Source organism: Ceratotherium simum, chromosome 23 (genome assembly GCF_057802395.1).
Source record: "Ceratotherium simum simum isolate JZ-2026a chromosome 23, ASM5780239v1, whole genome shotgun sequence".
Classification (NCBI taxonomy): Eukaryota; Metazoa; Chordata; class Mammalia; order Perissodactyla; family Rhinocerotidae; genus Ceratotherium; species Ceratotherium simum.
The window spans coordinates 47,739,665-47,757,671 of NC_141922.1; the positions used below are offsets into that span (position 1 = coordinate 47,739,665).

The 18,007-nt window shown below is 39.7% G+C and overlaps 1 protein-coding gene across 8 annotated transcripts in view; it reads left to right on the top strand.

Moving 5' to 3' along the window:
* The first annotated feature begins 6,450 nt into the window (after positions 1-6,450).
* Positions 6,451-18,007, top strand: part of NBN (nibrin) — a 51,041-nt gene continuing 39,484 nt past the window's right edge. For 5 of the 8 annotated variants that reach the window (XM_087447695.1, XM_087447703.1, XM_087447702.1 and 2 more), the window contains exons 1-5: positions 6,451-6,605; positions 8,325-8,455; positions 9,627-9,775; positions 10,202-10,361; positions 13,258-13,361. In XM_087447695.1, the coding sequence (XP_087303821.1) occupies positions 6,569-6,605; positions 8,325-8,455; positions 9,627-9,775; positions 10,202-10,361; positions 13,258-13,361 (581 nt within the window). In that variant the 5' untranslated portion in view covers positions 6,451-6,568. Of the gene's footprint in view, positions 6,606-6,772; positions 7,499-8,324; positions 8,456-9,626; positions 9,776-10,201; positions 10,362-13,257; positions 13,362-18,007 lie in introns of those variants that run through there. The other 3 variants (XM_087447696.1, XM_087447698.1, XM_087447700.1) reach the window with 3 other exon arrangements.

Below are 18,007 nucleotides of genomic sequence, written 5' to 3' on the forward strand. Positions count from 1 at the left end.
AGTGGTGCCTCGATGCACACCCGGGATCCGAACCCGGGCCACCAGCATCGCAGCGCGCGCACTTAACCACCAAGCCACAGGGCCGGCCCTAGGTATACATTTTAAAAGAGAAGAAGTTTGTCTTATGATGGGAGTAAAAGCAGAGTGGGACAGAAATTGCAAGGAAAACCTTGCATCAATTTCTTCAGCAAGAAATGATACTATATTCTTAGAAAGAGAAGAGGAGATGACCAGATTTGAGGAGACTGGCAAATGTGTGGAATAGCTCTCCAAGGTTATAGAGAGTGGATTTTTTTTTAAAGCAGGAAATGAGACTAATGAATGGTGTTCTGTAATTCAACTGATGTTAGAGTTTATGAATTTGCATTGGCTCCATATTTTCAAAGATAGGCAGATTTTATCCAAAAGCCTCAGTCTAGAAGGTTGTTGTATGCTTGACTCATGGTCGGGGGTTTGTTAGACAAGTGACTAGAGAGCTGAGAGTGAGAGCTCTGAGCATGAAAGTAGTTCAAGCGACAGATCCTGGTGTCTAGCTGGATATGAGGGAGGATAGAAGGAGACTGATAACCTGGGTAAAGTGGAGGGATCAAGTGGCTGAGACCTAGATGAGGCTAAACAGCAGGTGTAATGAGAATGAGCATATTAGAAAGCTAGAAGGCTGGGCAGCTCCAGTCAGAAAGTAGGATATTATTAAAGGTGGAGAAGTTTCTAGTGATGTAAAGACATAAAGTGTGGCCATTGAAGAGGTCCTGTGTGTGGAGTAGAGATGAAAGTCACAGGAGTTGAGAAAGTCAAAGAAATGTGAGCCTAGCGGGTAGAATGAGTTTTTCAGTTGTGTCTTACAATTACTTGAGAATGATGGCAGGAGTTGGAATGGAGCAAAAAACTCTCATATAGGTAGCAATGTTCTCAGTGAATATGGGCAAGTGATATGGACATACCTGCAGTAGGTAACAGTAAGAGGAGGTATAGTGGGTGGGTAGTCACACAAAGTGATCCTGACCTAGGAGAGATTTTGCAAGGCAGGGAAGAATAATGCACCAAAATGGAAGGTTTAAGGGGAAATAGTACTATCGGCCAATAAATATGGTGGATATTAGTACAAGAGGTACTGGAGTGACTATCCTAGAACCTGTCAAGGGAAGCTGTGATCTAGGGTGAGAGCCATGTTTCATTTAAGGAAGGTGTAGAGGGAAGTTTTCATGAAGACTTTAAAGATCTAGGAGGGTCTGTTTACAACAGAAACTAACAGGAGATGAGAGGAGATGCCACCAAGCTACAGGAAGCAGGGAGCATGGAGCAGAAAGCAGACCAATTTGCTACCAATCTTAAACTCTATCTGCATTGTGTCCTCTCTTTCAAATTTTTTTAACCTCTGATTATCAGATCTGTGTTGTTGCCAAGCAACAGATAAATTTTCATTTATCACTCTGACACTGCCTCATCTCTCCTCCTGGGAACGAGACAATAAATAGGGCAAAGTTATAGTATAAGCCAGCTGAGGAAGGACTTGGCCTGATAAGGGAAGGAAGTGGCTTTACCCTGAAGGAGCTGCAGGACCTAGCCAACATGTACCAGCAGGAACAAGGAACAAGTACTTATCGGACTATATTCTGAAGACACTGAACAAGAAGACGGAAAACAAATTTGGATAAGAGAGAGTTTATTGATTTGGGAGCATTCTTCAAGGAGAGAGATTTAACACCCTGGTAAGGATCCTTGGAAATATGACTATAATGCTTCTATGACGGCTCTTAGAAGCTTGAAGAAAGTGGTGGCCCACACTAAGAGAAGTAGAAATGTCACAATTGCCATGGCAGGTGGTGAATGCAGGGAGCAAAATCCTCAGAGAAGTGGGCATGCTAGAGTGGCTATACCATGTAAGGCTGGAAACTGCACCAGATGACAGAATTCTGGTTCAAGTCCTCCATTTATCAAAGTGACGAAGAATTCTCTGGTGAAAGGGACACTAGCATCACTGAGAAACTCAGTGGTGGCTCTCCTCTGTAGATCATGGCTGATGATAAAAGATGCTGTCACTGAACGGGGTTCACCAATAGCAACAGGGGTAATAGAATCCTGAAACAATAGTGTCCAGGTTGCAGCACATAACCATCAGAAGGGTACAACTATCCAAATGAGTGGCAAGATCATGATGTCTGAGGATGGTTGATAGAATATGGCACCCTTAGTGGGCAAAATAGAAGCTAGCCAACAAGGGCATGATGAACGAAAAGAATGAAGGATGAAACACACAATGAAAGAAATCAAGGATGGATAACACAAGGCTGAAGCAGCAGCCTCAATAAAAAGCCATAGTATCTTACCCAATTTCCTGACTTGAGCCAGTTTACCAAACCAGAACCCATGGACTAAGAAGAGGCAGGAGTGCCAGGAGGAAGGACATGGTGAGAATATGTGGTAATGGCTTCCCCCAAGCCCACCCTACTCCTAGGCCTTCCCCAAAGGAATCTATGGCCATTCCCTTGGGAAACCATACACTGAGAAAAAGGGAATGCCCAAACATTTTCAGGATTGTTGAATACAATCATTATTGATACCCAGGAACCCACAATATTATTATGGCCCCTAGTAAGAGTAGAGGTACGTAGGAGCCAGATAATCAATGGAGTTTTTGCCAAGGTCTGGCATACAGTGAGTCCACTGAGCACATGGACCTATCTGGTGGTCATTTCCCCAGTTCCCCAATGTATAATTGGAATGGACATACTTGGTAGTACAGCACCCACATTGGTTCTTTGGATAAGAACTATCAAAGTGGGAAAGGCCAACAGGGTGCCTCTGAAATTGCACAGCCAAGATAGTAAATAAAAACATTACAGGGGAATGGTAGATATTTGTGCCATTTTGGGTTCCCATAATATCTCCATTTAATTCACCATACTTGCCCCTACAAAGGTCCAGCCATTCCTGGAGAGTAAACAATAGACTCCTGCAACTCAACCAAGTAATAACCCCAAGTGGAGCTGCTGTACCAGATGTGATATCTTTATAAGAGAAGATCAATATGCCCTCAGGTAACTGGTTTGAGGTGGATGACATGATGAATGTGTTCTTTCCCAACCTTATCGGAAAGTGTCCACATTCAATTGGAAAAAATAATAAAAATATTTACAGTCTCGTCCCAGGGCTTTGTTGTGTCTCCTCCCTTCAGTCATAATACAGTCCTAAGAGATTCGAGTTGTCTGGACATCCCACAGAACATTGCTGGCATTATGCTAATCAGATTGGATTAACAAGAATTGGTAAATTTATTGGAGGCTTTGGTGAGACATGTATACTCCAGAAGAGTAAGAAAAAGATTCCTATAACTTGTTGAGGCTCCAACAAATCAGTGAAGTTTAAGGATTTGGGGGTCCAGGGTATACGTTTTTGTGTCCTATTTAAGAAAGATTCATGTTTTCTTTTAAAATATTTATTTTACCTTCATATTTAGATCTATAATCCATCTGGAATTGATATTGTTTGTGAAATGTCTGTGAGGTACGAGGTCACTCTTCATTTCTTCTATAGTGTTAACCACTGATGGAGAAAAAAATTTGCCATGCCAAAACATGAGGATTATTTTAGGCTGATTATGTTTAAGAAAAAAAGACTCAGAAAGTTTTTCTTGTTACCTCCCCCTTAACTGCCTAAAAGAATTTAGATATGACAAGAGATTTTCACATACTGAGGTATATGGGGTAACTATTAGGGTTCATAACTGATTCGGCTTGAACTAAAAAGCCTGACTTATGGCCTATCAAACATACGTTGTACATCTGCTTAACCATTAAAGTAAAGAATGCACTCTCTTAAGATAAGAATGCATACTTTCCTTCCTACCTCCTATTGGTAATGCCTGGCTTAGTTCCTTTCCCGACATCAGGTTCATGTTGACCTGCTAATTTGCAACTAAATACCTCATCGAAACTTTGATGAAAATGTATCCTGGGTGTGTTTAATGGATGTTTTTTGTTCTAAAAAGATAAATAACAATAAAAAACAAGACTGTACAGAAAACCATGCTTCTCCGGAACTCTTTCTAAGACCTTCCCGAATTATAATCCTCATGCTGGCTCAAGTAAAGAGTGGTTATTTCTCTTATCTATAGAAGGGTTACTGGTTATTTTGCATCGACATTTCAACGGTCTGTAACAGGAACAGAGCTATCACCAAAGATAAAGAATACGGGCTAAGTGTGTTGGGGGAGACTTGGCAGGGCCTAGAGATCAGAGTCCTCTCTATGTCATGTTGTCTCTTCAGGGCACAGCAAACATTTGTTTAGCAAACATTTGCTTTTCCATCTCCATGTGAATTGCCTTCCTCCCCTCTGAAGTCCCAAACCACTACCCCAATATCCTATTTTGTCATTAGCTAAAGATGGTATTTAAGGTGGTGGCTTCAGCCATTTTGGCGAGTTACTCAGTTTTCCTGGGTCTTTCCCGTGTACACATGTTATTAAACTGATTTTCTTCTGTTCATCTGTCTCCTGTCAAATTAATTCTTAGGCCAGCCAGAAGAATCAAGAAGTGTGGAGGAAAATTTCTTCATCCCCTACATCAATGTCCCCAGGATCATTTATCGCAAAAAAAAAAATTCCTTCCTCCATTGCTCTGTAGTATCACTTTTGAAAAATCAAATTATCTTATATGTGTAGATCTTTTTTAGGTCTCTCAATTTTGACACGTTTTCCTATTTTCCGTCCTTGTGCCAACAGAACACCGACTTACTAACAATGACTTTATAATGCATCTTGACATCTGGTAGCGCTTTGTTCTTCTTCAAAATTGCCTTGGCTATTGTCAGCCTTTGCATTTCCATATAGATTTTAGAATCTATATCAATTTCCAGTCAGAAAAATCTTCTGGGACGTTATTAAAATTGCATTGAAGCTATAGATCAACTTTGGGAGAAATGACATCTTAACAATCCATGAACATGGTATATTATCCTACATTTATTTACGACTTATTTTAATATCTGTCAATAATGTTTTGTAGTCAATAATGTTTTGTATCACCTCTTTTGATAGATTTCTTACTAGGTATTTGATGACTTTTGGTGCTATTATAATTATCTATTTTATATATGTCATTTTCTATTTATTTTCTGGAATAAAACTATACTATTAAATTTTATATATAGACATTGCATCCAGTGACCTTATTAAATTCACTTATTAATTCAAATAGTTTGCCAATAGATTCTCTCAGATTTTCAATGTACACAATTGTGTCATTTGTGAATAATGACAGTGTTATTTCTTTCTTTCCAATCCATATGCCTTTTCTTTTCCTCTTTGATTGCATTGGTTAGAACATTCAATATCATTTTGAAAATAAGTGCTAACAGCAAATATGTCTTTGTTTCATTCCTGATGTCAGGGAGGAAACATTCAATAATTTACCATAAAATGTAAACAGCATTTTTTTTTTGTAGATGCCCTTTATCAGATCAAGGATGTTCCCTCTATTCCTATTTTGCTGAGAATGAATGGATAGATGAATGGATGTTTAGTTTTTATCAAATGCTTTTACTGCAACTACTGAGATGATCATGATTTTTCTCCCTTTTTTCTGTTATTTTGGTGAATTACATTGATTTTTTTCCCCAGTAAACACCCATCCTTCCATTTCTGAAATAAGCCCCACTTAGTCATGATTATGCTTTTTATACACCACTGATTCAATTTTCTAATTTTTTGTTTAGGATTTTTGCATCTATGTTTATAACAGAGATTGGTAAACCAGTCTTTTAAAGTGACATTTTCTTCTCATTACAGAACGCTTTTGAAAACCAGAAATTATAAATCAGAAGTGTACTCTGGGTGTTTACTTTGTAGTGTGCAGGATGTAGAATGGATTAGTGCAGGAGGTGGGTGGTGAAGGATTAGGAGGCTACTGGAGTATCAAGAGAAGAGTTTGGACCAGTTTGGTACAAATGGAAATGAAAAAGAAGGTTAGACCCTCCCCCCAACCCCCAGTATTTAGCTAACGATTAGATGAAAGTGCAACATTACGAAACAGACAAGTTAGGAGAAGTTGATTTGAGCTTGGAGAAGAGTAAAAATAATTAGTTGACTTGGGGTGAAATTCTTCATCATAATTATCACCATCATTAGGATCCATACATATGAACGACTGCAATTTAAGAAATGCATGGAATTACGTAACTAGTCACTATGTTAATGTCTTTAATGAGAAAGTTTCATTACGTTGCTTTGGAGCTAATTTTTAAAATAATTTTCATTGACAATCAGAAAATGTAGATAATCTCGTATTCGTTGAACACCATAAAATGGGATCACACTTTACAGCCTTTTCATACAGCATTTCTATACAGATTGCGCTATTCCTGTTCTGACCACCAGGGGGCGACCAGACGCCCACGTCGCATCCCAGGCCATCCCTCGGTTTTCTAGGCAGGCGCGGCTCCCGGGAGCGCGCATGCCCTGGGGCGCGCGCCGCTGGCAGGCGCCGCCGCCGGGCACGTCGGTTAGCTGCCGTACGCTGCTGTGCGTCGGCCCCGACCCTGAGAGCCGGACCCGACCCTGAGAGCCGGACCCATGTGGAAACTGCTGCCCGCCGCGGGCCCGGCCCGAGGTAAGGGCGGAAGGGAGGGGTGCGGGGACGCTTTTCCGGGAGCAGCTGCAGTGGACAGAGGGCTGGCCGCGCGGCCTGCCGCGGCGTCCCCGTGCCCGCCGCAGGGCCCGGAAGCGCGGTGCGCGCCGCGCGCTCGGCGTGGGCGCCGTCCCCGCCGGCCCGGCACGGTCGCTGGGGGCCTCCCGCGGGCCAGCCTGCCCGGTGGGCCGCGGCCTGCGTGGTGAGCGGGGCCGGCCCCCGAGGAGGCGGCCGGGTGTGTGCTTTCGGGGAACGGCCGGCGCGGGCTGGCGCCGGCGAGAGCGCACCGGCGCCGCGGACGACTCTCTCGAGAGCGCTGTGTGTGCTCGTGGAGAGCGCAGAGTGGCGGGGAGGTGGCAGCACGCGAAAGCGTCATCTCAGCGCCTGTCTCCATTTTGTCGTCAGAACAACTGGGAGGATAGGTGTCTTTTCTTTGCTGCATTTCCAGCCGTGGAAAATGGTTCTCGCGTGTTGATTGGTTGCCTGGTGTGTGTGAGTCCTTGTTAGTTGACAGACGGATCAGCAGGGGCAGCCCGGGTTTCGGTCTTGCCCTCGGAGGGTTGACGTTATGATTGGAAAAAGGTCTGTGTAGAGGCGAAATTGACTGGCAGTGGAAGGGAGTCTGAAGAGGGCCGCGGACAGTAAATGCTACAACGGTGTTGTGAGTTGCAGCTCATGCTGGAAAGGCTGGAGGATCGAGGCGTCGCCGTGGGTCTGCAGCAGCGCCCGGGGAGCGCAGCGGTGGGCGGGCGCGGGCCCTCGGGTCCTCGGGAGGGGCTGAGGCCTGCGGCTGGCGCTCGGGGCCGCACACGGCCGCGGCGCCGGTGCTGCCGCCCCCGGCAGCGCGTGGCAGCCCTGGCCGCTCCTCTAGAACTGTGAGTACACCGTACGCGAGTGGCACTTGAAACACTTCACTCTGGGTTAAGAATCTCTGATTAACAAAATATAATCCAAACCTGGGCAGGGCTTAGCTGGACTCCTTCCACCTGGTCTGTTATCTGCCCTAACCGCTCTGCCCCTCCGGTGGCGGAGTCCTGTGTTCCCGGACTAAACTCTAAAGCCTTCAACATACGTGCTGTTACTCCCGACAATTTGTAATTTCCAACCTTTTGTTTAAACTAGTAACCCGTTCCCACTGATTAGAAATGCCACCTTTAACATAAAAATAAAATTGCCCCAGATATACACTTGAATCTGGTCTGAACTTTTCTGGCCTTGATCTATGTTGTTTACTTCTGATCCAGTACCGTACTTTTTAGTTACTATAGCTTTAGCGCATATTTTACTGTCTAGTAGGGGAAGATCTCATAACATTCAAATTTTTCTTGACAATTTTTTTACATTATATTTTCCCTGATGGGTTTTTGAATCCGTTTATCAAGTTCCAAACATAGTATTGTGATTTTGTTTGGTAATGCATTAAATGTATAAGTTAATTTGGGAGTGTTGACACTTTTCGATATTGTTTTCTGTTTAGAAAAATGGTAGAGCTTTCCATCTATTTAGATAATCTTTTGCATCCTTCAGTGAGGCTTTACTAGAAAACATGTTTGATTTATATGAAGTCGATTATTAACGTTTAAATAGGAAAATAAAAATATTTAAATATTTGCCAAACTTGTATCATATATACATGTTGTTTATGTCTATACACATGTCTATGTATTTACTAATTTACTTTTTTTTTTTTAATTCTGTTAGAACCATACAGACTTTTGACTGGTGTTGAGTACATTGTTGGAAGGAAAAACTGTGGCATTCTAATTGAAGATGATCAGTCAATCAGTCGAAATCATGCTGTGTTAACTGCTAACTTTTCTGTAACCAACCTGGTATGTTACTAATTTTATTTCACTAGCTTACAGTAAGGGGGTTGAAATCACAAAAGATTACCTTGGTGCACATGTAAGAGGATTTCATAGGACTTTTTATTTCGTAAAGCTGTTAAGTTTATTTTTAATGTTAACACAATTAAATACTTACATTTTGGCTTTGGTACCAGTGGTATTTGTTTATTTTGAAATTTGAAGTTTCTGTTCCAGTATTTCACTGTTTGTTTCAGTAATTTAGAAACTCAGAGGAAGTAGAACATATTTAAATTTATTTACTTAAACATTTATTGAGTGCCTACCAATGTCACTGTGCCAAGCCTGGGGATAGAGCAATGAATAAACTGTCATGACTCGGGCTTTAAAGCATTTGTGTAGCCCTGTGAACACAGGTATTTCCTGTATAAGGTAGGTTTTCATAATGGGAATTGATTTGTTTTATTAGGGAAAACTGCTGTTGCTTATGCCTCACAGCTCTTTTGGATGACTTTGAGTTTGTTTTGCTTGGTTGGTTGGTTGGTTGTTTTAATCACAACCTTGGGTGATAAAAGTAATACAAATATATACAAATGGCTGTGGTCGTGATGACGCTGGTGGTAATAAGAAAGAAAAGCCATTATTTTGAGCAAAGACTGCATATCAGCAGATGCTGGATCTCTTCAGTGATATTTAGGTTTTGTCTCTATTCTTTGAGGTACAGAAAAAACATTGTTGAAATTCCTAAAGAAAAAATAAAATTCTTACTGCAAGTCAGACACACTAACCTTTTGTCATTGGACCAGTTTTTGCGATGTGATTTTGATAATGTAAAAAAAAACCTTAGCAGAAGCTGTCATGTTATACATGAAACAGACTGTACATAAGCAAGGATTAGCAAATGTGTGAAATTGAGGGGTCAGGAAAATCTCCACTGACTTATAAAACTCAAGAAAATGTATGTTCTAGGAGGAGTGATCCTGGAATTAAGAAAATTTCCATTAATTGCTAGTTGAGTGATTGTTCTCTGCAGGCAACCAAAACAATAACTGTATTGCCTGCTGTGTCGGGAGGTTAGCCACCTATCTATTGCCTATTCAAACAGTTGTCAGCCTGTTCTTTTGAAACTTTGTCGCCTGGGAATTGTATTTGCTGAGTGGTAAAAGACTTTAAATTATTTACTGACTTTTTTTTTCAGAGTCAAACAGATGAAATCCCTATATTGACGATAAAAGATAATTCTAAGTATGGTACCTTTGTTAATGAGGTAAAAATGCAGAATGGCCTTTCCCAAACTTTGAAGACAGGGGATAGAGTCACTTTTGGAGTGTTTGAAAGTAAATTCAGGTAAGAAGTTTTTTTAATTGATATTAAAAATGAACAGCTTTATTTCACACTTATCAAATCCTAAAAGACAAGGATATTTATGGATCAGGAATTGAAAACAGTCTAATTCAGTTCTTACTTAGCATGTGTAGTTAGTGCATTTCGTCAATCATAGATAGTGTCGAGAGGGAATGAGTTTGAGTGGGCCCTGAGAACGTTGAGCTATGTTTGTTTGATTCACTGTAGGTGAAAATATAATGTTAACTTTAATCGTTGGGTTTTCTTAATTTCAATTCAAGACTTAGGAAGTGAAAATTTCATAAGTTAGAAAGTTTCATAATACATAACAATTAAAATAACAGCATGTGATATAAACTTAAAGTACTGTAAGTTGCCATCTCTGTAATTATGATAATATAACTTTATGTAACTTATTCTCATTTACAGAGTAGAGTATGAGCCTTTGGTTGCATGCTCTTCTTGTTTAGATGTCTCTGGGAAAAATGCTTTAAATCAAGCTGTATTGCAACTTGGAGGACTTACTGTAAATAATTGGACAGAAGAATGCACTCACCTTGTCATGATGTCAGTTAAAGTTACCATTAAAGTAAGTTGAATGCCTTGTTATTATGTTAGAATAAGTTCTGTGAATTTAAGCTTACTCGCCCCAGTATACACAGACATTTTTAAAGTCATTTACGTTAAAACTATCAGAACTGTTGGTTGTTGGGCCGGCCCTGTGGCTTGGTGGTTAAGTGCGCGCGCTGCGATGCTGGTGGCCCGGGTTCGGATCCCGGGTGCGCATCGAGGCACCACTTCTCCGTTCATCCTGAGGCCGAGTCCCGCATACAGCAACTAGAAGGATGTGCAGCTACGACATACAACTATCCACTGGGGCTTTGGGGGGACAAAATAAAATAAATAAAATCTTTAAAAAAAAAAAAAAAAAGAACTGTTGGTTGTCGATTTATATATGCCAGCCCCATGCCTTTGTGTACCATTTAGGCTAGAATGGCTTTTCAGATAACCTATTTATTATCTGAGACAAGCAAAAGCACATAAAATTATATTTCAGATTTTGATATAGCATTTAGGAAAATGATTTATGTTATCCTTTCACCAAAAAGTTTATTGCAGTGCATAGTTTGTCTTCAGTCTAAAAGCAGAGCGACTGAGATCAGCTACCAGTCTTCAAAGTTAGCATCTCTAGTCTCTTATATCAAGTTGTCTTCCTCCAGATCATCTCATGATCTCATGCTCTCTTATTTAGTTTGTATTTGGCTTAAAGCTCTAATCACAAAGACTTTTTAAGTTTTGCAGCTTAATATTATAATGTATCTTCACAATCAAGAGATATGTAGATATGTACCTTTAGAAGATGCTGACTATTCATTAAAACAGGGATATGTTTTGGTATGTTTTCAGATTTTGCATCTTCATCAGATTTGGTTATATCCAAAGCTAATTGAAGAATGATATTGGGAGGTGATTCGTCTCCTTTTAAATGGGTTGACTATAGATATGTGGGGTTCTTTTAGGTTAGTATCTATAGTGAAAAGCAACAAATATTTAGATTCTTTTATTAGATGATACAAAATCTTTTAATAGCTAATGAATTAAGTTAGAATATGTATATTATAGCTAAAAACGTGTCATAAAGAAAGGCTTGCTGCTCAGATTGAACCTCAAGTTAGACTTGTATCTTCGTGGGGTTGTCTGTGATCAAGCATCTTTTCATCTTTGCAAATTTATGAAATTGACCTATAAATTCAGCAGTGATTAGCCTCCTGAGTGCTAATTTATGCTAATAATCCCACAGATAATAGAGTCATACATCAAAATGTCCATGTTAGTTTACAGTAGGGATGCACCTTTATAGTGACCAGAAGATTTGTGTGTGGACTCCAGCATGGACCCCTTGCCCATATCAGAGTCCCTGAAAAATGGAATAGGTGATCATGCCCTCGCTTGGTGGGTATGAGATGAGAGCAGAGGCAGTTAGATGGTCTTGAGAGATGTTTACCGAGTCTGTGACAGACCTGGAAATTAGCATCCATTCACCAGAGTGGAATACACGCTATTCTAGTGACTGGGATGCTAATGGCCCAGTATATTAGAGAGTACTGATATACACCAACAAAGGCTTGCAGAGCCATCCTCCTTTTTCAATATTTCTGACCAGTCATGTGCCAAAAAAGAAAAACTTGTCATTATATTATTTTTTTGGTAAATTTCCAAAAATACAGGTTAGTTTATGTTTTTAAAATCATTGAATGTTAGAACCAAAAGGGAACTTAAAGAGCATTCACTTCAATTTTTATTTTCTGGAAAAGAAATTGAGGCGTGGAACAGTTAAGTCCTTTGCCCAGTGTCACATGTATTGGGGCACACTCAGTCCATTGTCAAATTGCACATTACTGCTGCAGGCAAGAAGTCAGTTATTTTGTTCACATTCGAGGTTGGTATCAAATTCCATTCCTGAGAGACACCCTAAATTGCTTGCTCATATTTAAGTAGTACCATATGTTATTAGAAGCATACTTAGAAATTTTTGGTTGGATTATTTCCTGGAATTATGCTGAATCTTCTTTATTTTTATTGCCGATGGTGGTATTTTCTATTCTTTCTCAAATTTTATGGATATATCTTAGTTGAGGCTTATAGCTTAAGTCACTTGCTAAAGTTTCTCACCCCCTCTATATACTTATTTTGAGCTTTTACCCAACCCCAGTTATTCCTTTATTTACCTTCTTGAAAAGAGTTTTTCCATATTTATGATCTGTTTGAAAGGCAATTAGGGGCCGGCCCCATGGCTTAGCAGTTAAGTGCGCGCGCTCCACTACTGGCGGCCCGGGTTCGGATCCCGGGCACGCACCGATGCGTGAGGCCGTGTCCCACGTACAGCAGCTAGAAGGGTGTGCAACTATGACATACAACTATCTACTGGGGCTTTGGGAAAAAAATGGAGGAGGATTGGCAATAGATGTTAGCTCAGAGCCGGTCTTCCTCAGCAAAAAGAGGAGGATTAGCATGGATGTTAGCTCAGGGCTGATCTTTCTCACAAAAAAAAAAAAAAAGGCAATTAGGCTGAAAAGATCTTCTCTCTCATGTTTATCTCTTGTCTTCTCTAGGGCAGATGTTATATTTCCTCAATTCTAAGATACACTTTTTAACATTTTAATGTTTTTAAAATTGGAATATATTTTAAAATTGACTTATATTTTATGTTGTATTGTCTGACCCCCCCTTACAAAGCAATTTTTAAATTAATATTGTAATTGGTGCTTCTAGTAATCCAGTGATTATATAGGGATTTGTATGCTACAACTAAGCAGTGACCAAATACTGACTTCTGTTTTATAGATTGTGGCTCCTTTATAAATTTAGAAGGATGAGAGGAAAAACAGAATAGAAAAGCCCCTTTGTAGTCTATAACTTAGAACTTTTCTTTAAAAAAGCTGGAATTTCAGTATATGTATTCATATGTGTTTTCTTCTTTTTAGACAATATGTGCACTCATTTGTGGGCGTCCGATTGTAAAGCCAGAATATTTTACTGAATTTCTTAAAGCAGTTCAGTCCAAGAAACAGCCTCCACAAATTGAAAGGTATATTGTGTATTTTAAATATAATAAAATATGACATACAAAATATATGTGCTATATTGTGATAGCGCTGATTTTATTTAGGTTAATTCCCTCTTTAATGTAATGTTATAGTTCACTTTTATTAAAGACGTTTTTTTGTTAGTATGTCAGTAAGCTTCCCAAATTCTTTGTTGGTTGTTTCTTATCTTAGTGAAACAAATATTACATATGTGCCATTTTTTTTTTTTTTTTTTTTGAGGAAGATCAGCCCTGAGCTAACATCCGGTGCCAATCTTCCTCCTTTTTCTGAGGAAGATTGGCCCTGGGCCAACATTTGTGCCCATCTTCCTCTACTTTATATGGGACACCGCCACAGCATGGCTCGACAAGGGGTGCGTCAGTGCGCGCCTAGGATCCGAACCTGCAAACCCCGGGCTGCAGAAGTGGAGCACACGCACTTAACCAATACGCCACAGGGCTGGCCCCGCATATGTGCCAATTTTAAAGAAAATAATTGAAGAACAGTAAATGGCACAGAGGTGCCCTCAGTACAGCACAGGTGCCAGTGCCGAGCATCGTGCACACGGGACTCCTGGAATTGTGTGGTGCAGCAGCCCTGTTCTGGAACCACAAAGTCCTGGGCCAGAATATTAACAGGACTGTGGCCTTGGGAGTGGAGCTCATTTCTTCTGAGTGTCAGTTATCGCCTTTGAAAAATGAGACTAATACCTGTCCTGCTGAGTATTTAAGTATTTAGTATTATTAGTATTAACATAAGTATTACTTATTTTAAGTAATAGTATATACAAAGTCTGAGCACATTGCCTGGCATCATGATAGGTGCTTGTTAAAAGAAATGTTGCTAATTGCAGTATCTGGGAAGGTTCATAATAGCTTTATTTATTTATTTTTTTGGATGCTCAGCTAAATTTGTGAACGACCAGACTAAAGGATCTGTCTACTGTATATATTGTATTAGTGATGTTTGAAGTAGTCAACTATAGTTGAGGAGGAAGATGTTTGGATTTTTTTTTCCCAGATTGCATGGTTAAAATGCTGGTGACTGGGCCGGCCCTGTGGCTTAGCGGTTAAGTGCACATGCTCCGCTATTGGTGGCCCGGGTTCAGATGCCAGGCGTGCGCTAACGCACCACTTCTCCGGCTGTGCTGAGGCAGCGTCCCACATACAGCAACTAGAGGGATGTGCAACTATGACATACACCTGTCTACTGGGGACTTGGGGAGAAAAGGGGAAAAAAAGGAGGAGGATTGGCAATAGATGTTAGCTCAGGACTGGTCTTCCTCAGCAAAAAGAGAAGGATTGGCATGGATGTTAGCTCAGGGCTGATATTCCTTACCAATAAAAAAAAAAAAAAAATGCTGGTGACTATAAAATGGTGGGTGTTTTTAGTCAACTTAGCACAAGAGCATGCTTGCTTAGCATATATGTCAGTAGGTTATAGTCTGTATGGCATAATGAATTGACTGTCTATTTATAAGCTCATCTTATCTCTATAGGACAACTTTGAATATTTGAGGAGGTTTAAAAAAATCTAAGAGCTAATATCCATGCCAGTCTTCCTCGTTTTTTGCTGAGGAAGACCAGCCCTGAGCTAACATCTGTTGCCAGTCCTCCTCCTTTTTTTTTTTTTTTTCCCTTTTTCTCCCCAAAGCCCCAGTAGATAGGTGTATGTTATAGTTGCACATCCTGCCAGTTGCTGTATGTGGGATGCCACCTCAGCATGGCCGGAGAAGCAGTGCGTCGGTGCACTCCCAGGATCAGAACCCGGGCCACCAGTAGCGGAGTGTGCGCACTTAACTGCTAAGCCACGGGGCCGGCCCCCCAGTCCGGTGTTTTTTAGGGACTATTTATACCTGGTAATACATATCTGCTTTTGAAAGTAACTGAAAATCAGATTTTTCTCTTTGTTTTTAATTTTTATTTGGGAAGTTTCTTGTATTTTATAATCTGGTTGACAGAAAATGTAATGTTTTTGGACTCTAGAAAGAGATCCTCAGATTTTAAAATAAATGATTCTTAACCTCTTCTGAGTCCTAGATCCCTATGAGAACATGAAAGCACTGGTCTCTCCTCCAGAAACTTCACTTACGTACAACCAACTTGCATAGTCTTTCAAGAGAAGCACATTTCCTCCCAAAGCCTATTTATGAACCTTCTTAGGGAGTTGATAAATCCCATAAATAATGACCCTTTTTACAGAGGATAAACCATTGTTAATTCTAGACTACTTGGGAGTGGAAGGGTCTGATAGGTTTTAATACTAATGATATGTTTTATGGTCTTGTAGTTTTCAGAATTAGTCATTGATTCCTACTAGTTGTTGAGATTCTCAGGTGTCTTTAACCTGGGTCTGTTTTTGACTTCAGGTTCGGCATAATTTTTTTCTAGCTTCAACTTGTGACTGTATTAACTCAGATGGCCACCATAAAATGTCTCTACTATAAGATTGTTCGATAACTCCTAATTCAGTGTTAACCAGGAAAGATAATTACATTAGCCCATGTTTGATGATGGCGACTGTAATTTTTTTTTTTTTTTTTTTTTTTTGCTGAGGAAGAGTCGCCCTGAGCTAACATCTGTGCCAGTCTGCCTCTATTTTGTATGTGGGTTGCCGCCACAGCTTGGCCTCCGATGAGTGGTGTCGGTCTGTGCCCAGGAACCGAACCTGGGCCGCTAAAGCAGAGCACACTGAACTTAACCACTAGGCCATGGGGCTGGCCCCTCAAATTTTTAATATTGTTTTAAAATATGTAGTTTTTTACCTTAATAGATTGCTATACCTGTTGGGATTCATTTTGATATGCTTGTTGAAGATTTGACTACCTGCTCAACTATTAAATAGAAAAAGGATTAAATTTAAAATATTAAATAGTAGTGGGATGGGTTACAAAAAGGATATGAAATACGTTGTGGTGGCTCTTTTATTACATAACTACCTCTTCTTTTAGTTCTGTACAAGCATTGTCGCTAGTCCTGAATTTAAGTTAGGAGGCACACTGTCATATTTTACCTAACAAGAAGAGTAGTCCTTTTAAGTGCGGTTATGTCTACATCTCTGCACTGTTATCAAGAGACAGAGTAAGACAAAAGTTTAAGCTTCATTACCTGACATGGTTTGTGGTATTTCATTTTCCTATACTGTCACCAAAATACCAATGTAGATGAAGTCATTTTTAGAAGACTCCGTTTAAGAGGAGTATTTAATTTTGATAATCTGTACTCTTAATAAAGGAAGTTCATTAAAATGTTGTATATGTCTGAATGTAAGGGAATGATCCCTTAGAAAAGAGGGGGAATTACTTTTTATTTGAATTTTTACAAAGTCTCTCGTATTGTGGAGTGCTGTCTCAATTACTTTATTTCAAACAACAAACACTGTTTTGGGAAAACATTGTTGGGAGAGAAAGTCCTTGCATTCATACAAACTTTCTGGATATGCCAAGAATGCAAGGCCCTTACTGCCCTATACCCAGGCCATTTCTCAGAATTATGGTTGCAGGGAGAAACCTTGAGGGATGAGGTAATATCCTCCTCCCAGGACAAAGAGCAGGCCTGCTTATAGCTTGTTATAAAACTGGTGGATTCCCAAGTTCAGAGTAACACAACCCACTGTATGTATCTTCTGTGAGACTTGACTGGGGAGGAGACCTGCTTTAAACATACCGAGACTTGATTCTTGCTTTGTCTCTGACCCAGGAGTCTTGTGTCTTCTGCCAGCATCCATGAAACAGGAACAGGGTAACTTATTTAGCTTATGTTCAAATCTCAGGCCCAAAGGACACATTAGCCTGAAAGAGTCACAGTAAATGAACGTTTAGGATGCTTATGGAGTTGACCTTATGTAATCAATTAAAATTCAAGACAGAGAAATTTAACTCATACTAGAAATCTTTTCCTGGAGATATAACCTCACATTTACAATTTGTGGATGTCAGTATAATTCAAGCCTTTTAGAGATCACCAAAAAAACGTAGTCTAGTAAGTAGTTTTAGAAATCATGAACATATGCCTACAGGACTAATGAAATAAACAGCTGTCCAGATGTTGGGCAAATAAATGTTGTGTCTTGGAATACAGTTTCCAGGGCCAGAATTATACACGAATTCAGAAAAATTCTGTATTTGGAAAATCTTGGGACAGAATGGAAGATAATGTGCTCTGAGTTAGATGAAATTTGTTGAAGATCATATAAAGAATTTAAAAGCCATAAAACAAATAGGAAAAAGTTGATATTTCTAGATTAATATTTTATAGATTTTGTGAATAATATATACCACTTACTACATAATAAAAATAATTATTTTATTTGTACTCTTGAAGTTTCTGTATAAGTGTGCCAAAAAATGTCTTGTTTTAATTTTTTTATTATGGAAATTGGAGATCACTTTATATTTGTGGTAGCCTTGTGTTTAGGCAACGTGCCTCTAACGTAGGTCTTTGCCAAAGTTCATTTACTGATTTCCCGTTTTCTTACCAGCTATCAAATCACTAGAGTCTCAGAAATGCTTTAAAACTTTCAGAATGTAATGCTTCAGAAATAATTGATTTTTAATGATGTTTTCTTCATATTTATCACTAGTCTCTTCTTTCTTATTCTCATCCTTACAGTTAATAAGAAAAAGGCTTGTCTAGGTATGTGAAGTTCC